The 10558-nt window shown below is 39.8% G+C and overlaps 1 protein-coding gene across 2 annotated transcripts in view; it reads right to left on the bottom strand.

The window, feature by feature from the left end:
• Positions 1-10558, bottom strand: part of LOC107110975 (mitogen-activated protein kinase 14) — a 42727-nt gene that overhangs the window by 3055 nt on the left and 29114 nt on the right. The window contains exons 9-11 of one of the 2 annotated variants that reach the window (XM_015411840.1): positions 3972-4051; positions 3344-3422; positions 2525-2698 (exon numbers count right to left, since the gene is read on the bottom strand). In XM_015411840.1, the coding sequence (XP_015267326.1) occupies positions 2525-2698; positions 3344-3422; positions 3972-4051 (333 nt within the window). Of the gene's footprint in view, positions 1-2524; positions 2699-3343; positions 3423-3971; positions 4052-7168; positions 7249-10558 lie in introns of both variants that reach the window. The other variant, XM_015411839.1, reaches the window with a different exon arrangement.

Here is a 10558-nt window from a genome sequence, read left to right as displayed (position 1 = left end):
GGGCAACTTCAATGACCAGCAGCATTTTATCTATGTTCACTACTTGTGCCATCTGTTCCCTCTTCTCAAAGATGGGATTTTGACTGTCATATAGGTCTTGATTACCATTAGATTAAATTATAGCCACATGTCCCACTAGGGGCTGCTTTTGAACACTGCTTGGAAGTTACAGCTGGTTCAGAATGTGATTGACAGATTTCCCAGAGGTGCTAAATGAGACCACATTATTTCTGTTCTTAAAGAAATCTACTGGTTCCCAGCTGGGTGATTCTGTATGCAGTTCAAGGAATTAGTTTTAAACTTTAAAGTTCTAAGCCATGGTTACCTGAAGGAATACTTTCTCCCATGTATTGCCTCCTGTGTTTTTTTTAAACTTTCCATAAGAAACCTTTCAGCAAGTGTCAGAAGTGTGGTGGGTGGACACAATGTTTACTCTCTCAGAAGTGAAGTCACAGTTGAGAATTCTTTGCCTAGAGAAGCTGGCCTATTCTTTATGTACCTTTAGAAGATTGGTAAAGAGTCTTCTTCTAGAGGGTGTTTCAAGGGACAAAATGGGGGGGGGAGCCTGCCACCAACCCAAAAACAAGAGAAGCTGATTTTTTAAATACATGTGTGTTTGTTTTAGGTTTATCTGTCTATCTGTCTGTGTTACACACTGTATATTAAAGAATATTTATGTATTTAGTTTAGAATTTGATTTATAACATTGCATAGCTATGTGATAAGTTATAAATCAAATTCTAAGCTAAATACATAATTGTCCTTTAATATACATTAAGTAAATATATTTGTGCTAAATTGTAATCCAATAAATTCTAAGCTAAATAAACATCCTTTAATATACGGTAAGTGTAGCAAAATGATCATAAACATAAAACATTAAAAAAATGATCATAAAACATAAAGCTGTCTTCAGTGTTCCAACCATGGAATCCCCCCCCCCTTGCTAATTTATATGTTGAAAATGTGCAGCATCCCAAACTGGATCCAGACTTAAAACATCAATATGAATTGGGCATATCTTGTTGGGCCATGTCCAGTGAAGACCCAATGTGACAGTTTAGCTTCTATTTAAATACAAGTAATCACCTATTTAAGTACAAGTAGTCACCATGTCTTCTTTTACTTAGTCCATTCTAACAGACTTTTAACAAGGTGTGGAATTGTTCCTCAGGAGTTTTTAAATATTTGGAAAATTGCTTAGTGTTAATCAAATTGATATCCTTCTGCCAATACTACATATTTATTAAAGGACATTTATGTATTTATTTTATAATTTACTGGAATTATAATTTAGCACTTGTGTGTTTATACACCCCTCAACTCCTCTTGTTAAGTTTTCTAGAGGCTATTTCCCCTTTTAGAACTAAATTAGAGACTTTATATATTTACAGTCCACCTTTCTCAGTTAAACTCAAGGTAGAGTACACAGAATGAGTCAATACAACTGACAGATGGGACATGCAATAAACAACACAATAGGGTTAGGGCTGTAGAACTAACCAGAAGTCTAAAAACAGAACCGAAGCAAAGCATAAGTATTAACATAACACATTAAATGATGTAAAATTCCATAGTAGGATCTTAGTTTCAACAAGCTATACTCAGTAGTATTGACCACACTGTCCCTAATAATTTTTCTAAGTAACTTTGGGAATTATTTAGTACTTACATAGCTGATGGATAGAGACTGATGGATTTAAAAAACTACAGAGGAGTTCTTGCCATATCTATCTATTGTGCTTGATAATTTTAGCATCTATTTTGGAGCTTTACTGAATGCTGTATCAATTTTATGATAATTCACAAAAAACAACATCTGTCCAGATTTCATTATAATCAGTATTCCATATAACAGGGTGATTACTCAGTTCCACATAAACATTTAAGTAATTCCTTCAATGTACAATATTTGCCAATCTCTTCAATTATGTAGTGCCCAAAATCAAAATTAATTGATTACTAGGATAGGTGTGGATTTTCAATAAGAAGCAAATGCCGTTATTTACAGCAACTAAGATATTTTTGAACTAACAGTAACACCACCACCCTGAAATTCATCTGTTTAAATAAATGACTATGAAGCAGTTGCTAACAGGCTGTGGTAAACATCATGGGGGGGGGGGGCTTTTGTGAAGCTTTACCTTCAGCTATCCACTTTTGCCCTGAAGATTAACTGACAAAAACTGGACACAGCCCTGATGTGAAATCAAATCCAGCTGGCAAAGGACTAAACTGCTCATCTGGTAACACACCACCAAACTGTATTAGCTGTTTCCCAGGCTATGTAGAAGAAACAGTGCTACTGATTTGCACTCAACATTATTCCTCATCTCCTGACTAGTAGTGTTCTGACCACAGGAACAGTGAGAATAATGGTGGATGACACACAGCTCACAGTTTAATCCTAAAAAGAGCTGCACCTTTTAAAACCCAATGAAATCAATGGACTTCGAAGTGTGCAACTCTGCTCGCTGAATAAGTCTTCACTGAAGTCAATGAATAAGTCTTCCAGCAAACTTACTTTTCCATTCCTCAATATCAAGTTCTCTGCTTTCAAAAGACTGGTCATAAGGATCTGCAACTGGCTCATCATCAGGGTCATGATACTGAGCAAAATAGGCATGGGCAAGCGCTTCAGCAGCAGTGATTCGTTTGTCTGTGTCCAGCACCAGCATCTTCTCCAGCAAGTCTACGGCTTCACGACCCAAAAGAAGGGGGGGGGGAGTTTAAAGTACAAAAGTTATTAAAAGCTCCACTGAAACCTATACAAGATCAGGATCTAATCCCTGCAGTCTCATGAGGAATAATATTCAATGCTTTTCTCCCACGCAGTACTTCAGCCCATGACTGGGAATGGGTACTGATGTCAAAACATACCTAACATGACATCTTTCTGTATTGTAAGGAATGTGTGCCAGAAAAGAATGAAATCTCTGGATTCTACTTTAAACAGGAAATTAATATGTATTAATGTTTTTCCTTCTCCTAAACTAAATGCTCTCAATGAAGCAAGATTTGTAACAAGTAGCTGCTCTTCATTGGAGACAAGTTGTTCATTGATACTGAGAATTTAGATAATGGTGATTTCATATCGCTAAATTCCAGAGGTCTACATCTAGAAACACCATCAGTCTCTGAAAGATGCAAAAACAGGCAGCATATTTAGCATCTCAGAGGAAACGCCTGAATCATTTTCACCTCATGGCAAAATATAAATAAATAAAATTAAATCCACTACCACTTAAAAAAAATTAGGTTTCCATGCTGCCCAACAGGGACCCTCAACTCACTATATGCATGTTTATATTCCCTATTGTAATGAAAGTGCTCCATGTCTTACCCAGTGGATTGGCACCAATAAATACATTTTCAAAATTCATCTTCGGCATGTAAGATAAGGACTGTATGTAGTTTCTTGCCTGGGAGAAAATAAAACATATTAAATAGTACCTCTTACCAACCAGTAAGCAAAAAAGCCTTTGCGGATGTGTCTACTTTTGCTACTGCAAGACCCTATGAGCTATTTTAGCACTCTTACCCATGTAGCTGACTCTATTAACAAAACACATGCTAAATGCTGGTCTTTTTGACTTGTGCAAAACTGGAAGAGAATCATCCATTACACAGTAAAGCGTGCTACAAGGGATGAGTTTCTGTAGGGCAGCAATAGCATCCAGATGCCTTTGTAGCTTTGAGCGCTAACACAACACAAATCTTACCAAATACAACATGTGAACTACCACAATACCAAGGTTCAGTAACAGTTTGCTCCACTTCATTCAAAGCCAGTTCTCATTCATTTATTGGTGCTTGTGTGTGTTTTTGGTGTTGGTTTGTTTTTTTGTGGTAATCTGGTCAACACTGCAAAGGTAAATTGTCTTACCTACACTATGTAATTACACTAAAAGTCTCCTAATAAAGGAACATTTTGAGTGCAGACCAATCATGCACACCTTATCAGGTCTCACCTCATGGCTGGGCATCCTGTTAATGAGATATGCAGGGGGTGTCCCCGTCAGACGCATGATCTGCTGAAGCTGGTTAATATCTTAGGTGCCTAGTCAAGGGCTTTGTTAATATTACAATATCAGTGTAAACACATAATCAAGACTGCATACAAGACATCTAGTCTGCATACAACAGGCAGGAAGCACTTCATGTGTCATACCACCTTTAAGCACAGGAATGTGGACTAGGAAGTAAAGCAGTTTAATATTAGAAAATCACTGTTAACAACCTTTCAGCAAAGCCAAACACTAGTCCATTGGTTATCATGAACAGGCCACCTTAGCCGGGATATTGCTGCCTTTTAAATTTAAAATCAAGAGTCCCCTTAAGCAGGGCAGTTAATCAACTGATAAGGCTGCTATAGAAGTATGATTTTATCCTCTTCCTATCTGGCCTTACAAAGCTTAGCTTTCACCTTCTGCAGCAGAAGATAATATATTAAGACTGCAGCATACAAAATGTTTATTTCCCTTCAGTAGGCATAAACATGAGTAGAGCAACATGCAATGTTAGAACATTATTGGCAAGGCACAAGCAGTTCATTTGTTAGTTCACAAAAACCAAATTAAAGCTACTTTACTGGCAACTAAAGCAATCCAAGCTTCTGCAAACCATGCATGAACCGTCAAGATAGCGCAATATTAGCTTATTTATTTATACAGGTGAAAAGAACTGACTATACTTTATTTTGATGTATGGGGAAGGATGAGGATAACAGATAATGACCTATATGCTGTCTGCTTTTGTTGAAACTGTAAGCAGAATCAAACTAAACCTATTTAAGGAAAAATACAGTGGTAGTATTTCATAACCTATTTTCTCTAGAAAGTCTTACCTTTTAATGTTCTCATTTAAAGAAATGCCACTGTATGGAAGACTTGCAATGAACACATGGTCTTCAAAGAAGAAATCTCTCTCTTAATTTTATTTCATGGAGTCACATTTGCAATACAAGGAGATGATTCTCTCAGTTTGAAATACACAGAATCCAAGCTGAAGGGCCCATTTTCAAATCACTGTCTAATGTTCAGATTGCTCACTCTTTAGCATAGTCATTTCATACTTGGCAATCATCCTATATTTCAATCACCATTGTTTATGCACCTTTGCCACTTAATTTGTACCTTTGCTACTTAATTTGCAACCAGTCAAGATTGTGCCTGATCAGTATCCCATATCATAGTGTTATAAAGATAACTTCACAAGCGGCTAAACTGAATCTTCATCTGCCATTTGATCTCAAGATTTTATTAAGTTGCTTAAGATGGCAGGCTGCTTTCAGTGTACATTGCCATCTAATGCTGCATTTTTTCACCACTCAGCATCCTGTTTTCTGGATGATATCTGGGCCAAGAATAGCTACTAAGCAAGCACATATAGAATGGGAGTGAAATGCAGGTCAGAAAAACATGATCAAGTGTAAGTATGGAGCAATCTGTTGTGTAAGATGAATAAAGTCCAGGGTTGCTATGCAAAGCCAAGCAATGGCAATGGCAAACCACCTCTGTCTCTTGTCCTGAAAACTCTACAGTCACCCTCTCCGTAGTCTGTTACCTAAACACAGCCTTAAAGATCTGTCCAAAGATATAACTAATTTTTGCCTAGATGTTCTTGTACATATAGGCACTCTTTTGGCACTGGAACTGAAATACTCCAAGTGTCACAATAAGTCAGCTGCGACTTGATGACACTTTCCACCACCACCACCATTAAGGAGACAATAGTATTTTAGACTATTTCTACCATTGATACACAAACCAAACAGAAAATAGGTCTTCAAGAACATAACGAGGAACAGTAAACTGTCAATCCATCTTACTTTTTAGGGGTCAGGTTTCCCCTTGACCCTAAGCACAGCTGCTTCTGTTTAATCCCCCACCCTTGCTATGACCATCTGCTGACTATATCCTGAAGAATGATGTCAGAACTTTTGCTTTAGTCTTCCATGGTAATTCAAACTACAGAAGCTTAGCTCCATTGGTGGTTTTCTGCAGGTGCAAGGATTTCTGTCCCTGCAGTGCAGCTTTCTCATTGCTCCCCCATCCTGCACCAGCCTGAAATACCCCCCTGAAATCTGGTTCCTGGGGGGGGGGGGGGAAGGATCCCCAGTAATAGGATTTCAGGGGGCATGTTGGGCTGCTTGGGGGATAGGGAAAAAGACATGCTCTGCAGGCAGCCGTCCTAGCATTTCTGGAATTGTTCCAGTGGATCCAAACCAATATTACTACAAACCTCTCTTGAGTTCCATTCTTCGTCAATTTCCTTTATCTATATTCAGCATTCATTCCATGGAAGCCAGAGCAACAGAGCATGTTGATGATACTTACTTTCACATGCTGACTGAAGAGCATGCTTTAAATATTTGCAGAAAACACAGAGTACTAATATGCTGAATCAGAATTCCTTTCAGGTCAACTCTGCTCTAATTTCTGAACAAATTTTAATCTCTACAGTATGCCTAATAATCTCAGACCTTACTGCAGTTTGATTTTAAATCAGTTTCTAATCAAAGCGTTTATACTAGCAAAATCCATCTCTGTAGAATAACAAAGTATGTTTGCCATTGAATACTGAGCCATCCTGCTTATGGAGAATGGACATGCTCTTCACTGATTCCAAGGTGATCATTTTCACAACTCAGCACTTTTAGCACTAGGTGGATTTTATGCTCTAAAGGCACTGTATGCACTCGTGGCAACTGAAGCCCACTGTGCTGCTATGGAAGCAACTCTCAGTTGCCATACTAGTTCCTAAACAGATACGTTTTCCTTCTGGAACTCTCTTTGGGCTGCCAGACCTGGAAGAATATTCAGTACAGTCTAAAAAACTCATCCCTAAGAAAGGCACTTTCCCATTAACAAGAAAGCAGACATGGGCACACCTAATGAATATGTGAACAACAGTCTACAATAATAGCATATAGTAGCTAAGCTTAGTACAGCCTACACACACACAAGGGAAAAATAAGCAAGATGGGAGGAACCAGTTACACAGTAAATAGTACAAAAGAAGAGTGAAAATTCAAGAAGAGCCTAGGAGAACAAACTGAAGAAAAGGGAAAGTAAACTAAAGAGCCAATCTATAAGATGGCAAAGCAAAAGGTAAAAACATACAAAATCCCAGAAGGGAAGACATTACAATCAGGTTATAAACTCACAGACTCTGAAGAGATTTTCTTCAAAAGCTCAGGGCCTGGGGTTCCAACGAGTCTCAAAATGAGCTTCAACTGATCAATATCTAACGGTGGACCATAAAGGAAAATGCTGGGACAAATAAAATGAATAGCAGCAGCCCAATAAAGCGGAAGGGGAAAAGATCAACCAAATGCCTTGATTGTAATAACTGTAGGTAAGATTTGAACATCTTGTGTGTAAAAGCATATATCCCACATATACCTACCAGCTGAAAATCCTGAATAAAAATTAATACATGCTCAATCAAACCTGGGATATTAAGAGCTAGCACTATGACAGATATCTAACATATGCAAATGATTACTCACATGAGATGTCTACTCACATGAGCAGTGTAACAGTAGAAAGGTGAATTCCCACTGACCTTTTGCAAGGACTAATTTTACTGATCACAGACAGGAAGAGATAATACCCAATTCTAAATACTATGACTTCCCCAAGGAATCCAGCTGCTTCTACAAAATCTTTGGTTTTATGTTCCAAAACTTATTTTGTCCTCAACATAGTAACAATGTAGTCAATGTTCTACCAAAAGATTATTGAAGGGAGCTTGGTTGAGTCTCTGCAGCCAAATGGCTTAGTTTTATTGCTCTACCTAGTACTATAATCTATATTTTCTGGACATTACTAGTACTTAGTTCGCCTCATTCTCCCTCCCCACACATTTCCCAACAACCTCCAGTTCTGGCAAACATGCACATTTTAAAAGCAGAATACAAAACTACCCAATCTGCTCAATTAGGGCTCCAGGTTGGCTTTAGATTTATAGACTCCCAGTGATTAGTAAGATTAAGAATTAGTAATAGAAGCAAGATGGCAAAAAACTGGCAAGCACAACTGCTAGTGAACAGTAAGAGTTACTGTTGCTGAGCATTTAAAGACTGAGACAATCAGCACCTTTGAGGCAAATCAGAATATAATGTGCTGTCTAAAATTCAACCTTCTGCGTTTAAGAATTGCAAGCAACAAGCAGCCAACAGTTTAATTTCATTCCTAATTATTTAGTTATATTATGAATTACATCAGAGAGCTCATGTCAGTAAATTCATCTGAGTATTTGTCATAGCTTTCATAAAATAAAACAAAGCCATATCTCCTAACTTTTCCCCTTAAAGCTACCTTAAAACTTGCTTGTTGAAATCTCTGCTACCCTACCACAAATTTTTGAAAACAGACGGGTGGTACAGCATAGTAGGTATGAGAGAGAGCACCAAAAAGTCCAAATCTTACCTCAGCTATGACTCATTAGCAGCCTGTCCATGTATTCTTTTCTAATTTGGGTTGTTTCCCAGAGTCAAACTGGGATTAGGCCTTTCCCCTCCATGAGGAAAAGTTAATAACGAATTATTTCGATACAAGATGAGCTCCAGAAAGTCAACAATAGCCATAAGAATAAAAAACTTAAATAAAAATAAAATACAAATAACATTGGGAGGGCACATGGTGTGACAGGCACAAAACAGTGAGTGCAGGTTGTGGTTGGGGATGGAGAGAGGATGCCTTCCTCTGGCAGAGAAGTAAATTCATTGAGGCTCAGTCAGCCGCTTGCAATTAAGTCTAGTCCTCTGCTTGACTATGAGTCAAAATCAACATGAAACAGGTAGATTCAATCAAGTTATCCAAAATGGCCCATTACGGGATTATAATATGGAACCATCAATAGTATTTTACATACCTCAATAAAAGCACCTTGCTAAAGTAAAAGGAAGGGAAAACTATTTAAACTAAATGCTAGTGTTAAGAAAAACTAATTTAATTCAAGACTGACCCTCTGGTGGGACTTTCTTTTAGCCATATTTCCTCAGGATACCTGGCAAGACTGATTCAGCCCCATCTTCGTAGGGCTTTCATGCTAGCACGGTTCGACGTCCTTCCCTCAGCTGTTCTATCGGGAAGGTTCAACAAAATTCCCTATAAAGATAGATTGTGCCCCTGTGGGATGGGGGAAATCGAATCCATTGGACAGTGCTATTGTATTGTAAATTCCACTGTGACATCCGTGTTGTTTATATTGAACCTGTGTTGGACCCCCTTTTGGGCCAATCTGATGAGCATAAAATTAGTTCTTTATTGTCTTCGCATAATATAGAAATTCTGGAACCTGCAGCAAATTTGTTTTATGAGGTATCTAGGAGGAGAGGCTCATATTAAGGCAATTCGGAATGTGATACCCCTCCAACCTATCTTGAGGCTCTATGCTGCATGTGTATTTGATATTTTATGCCAATAAAGGTATTTGTATGTGTATTTTTGACCCTCTGGCAAATATCTTCCTATTCTCCTCTATACATTGTTAAGTGTTTCTGAAGCAAGCCTCCAGTTTCAGTCTTTAGATATCAAGACTGAAACTCTACAAATGTTTACAAGAAAATCCCAGTGAAATCAATGGGCCTTGCTTTCAAGTAAACATAGGCTGCGGTCACACGGAACAGAAGCCACACAAGTGAGACGGAAAACAGGCGGAGTTTCCAGCCGCGATCTCACCAGCACATCTGGGAAGCGTAGCACTCCCGTGGCTCAACCGAGACTTCCAGCCGAAACTGCGTGGCAAAAAACTAGTACCTCGGAGGTACTAGTTTCCGGAAACTGCGGGGCAAGGGCGGGCGTCTAATCGCGTTTCCGGTGGCATCTGGCGCCCGCCCCTGTCCCCTTGCAAATAAAGTGTTTTTTTTTGTCCACGTCTCTGTGGATGCGCACACGCACCCAACGGAGCATGCGCATTTGTCGTATACACACACACAAAAAACAGTTTGCCGCGGCGCGCGCTTCTTTGCTGCGTGCTGGCTTGTCCTGTGATCAGCACCTCTCTCTTGCCATGGAACCTCCACGGTACCTCCACAGGACCTCCACGGGAAGTCTGATCACGTAACCACGCAGTAGTTTGCCCCAGGGCAAACAGCCACGCGTCTCCCCCGCAGTTTCCTGCCCGTGTGACCGGGGCCATAGTTAGGTTTATGCTATTAAAACCCCAAAACAATACTTTATGGTGATTAACAGCCAACTTCATCACACTGTTTTCAAAGGGAAACTTGTTCACATGATAATTACTAAGATACAGTTTAATGACAGCACTGCAGCATGGTATTCTGCTTGTATTTAGTGAACATAAGGCTGTTAGGATTTACAAGGGGGGACCCGCGATACTCGCGGGGGAGGGGGGAGAAGAGCTCCGTCTCCTCCATCCCCCCCATCTCCCCGTGGCGGCGGCGAGGCCGGTTCCCCCCCCCGCCTGCCGGCTCCGGGGAGGAGGAGGAGGCGGCGGAGGCGAGGCCCGGCTTCCCCCGCCCGCCCGGCCTGCCTGCCGGCTCCAGGAAGGAGGCGGCAGCGGCGAGGCCCGGCTTCCCCCCTGCCCG

The sequence above is a fragment of the Gekko japonicus genome, unplaced genomic scaffold (assembly GCF_001447785.1).
Source record: "Gekko japonicus isolate JY-2015 unplaced genomic scaffold, Gekko_japonicus_V1.1 scaffold309, whole genome shotgun sequence".
NCBI classification, from domain to species: Eukaryota; Metazoa; Chordata; class Lepidosauria; order Squamata; family Gekkonidae; genus Gekko; species Gekko japonicus.
The sequence above is the reverse complement of the archived record's forward strand: the minus strand, read 5'-3'. Positions and strand labels throughout refer to the sequence as shown.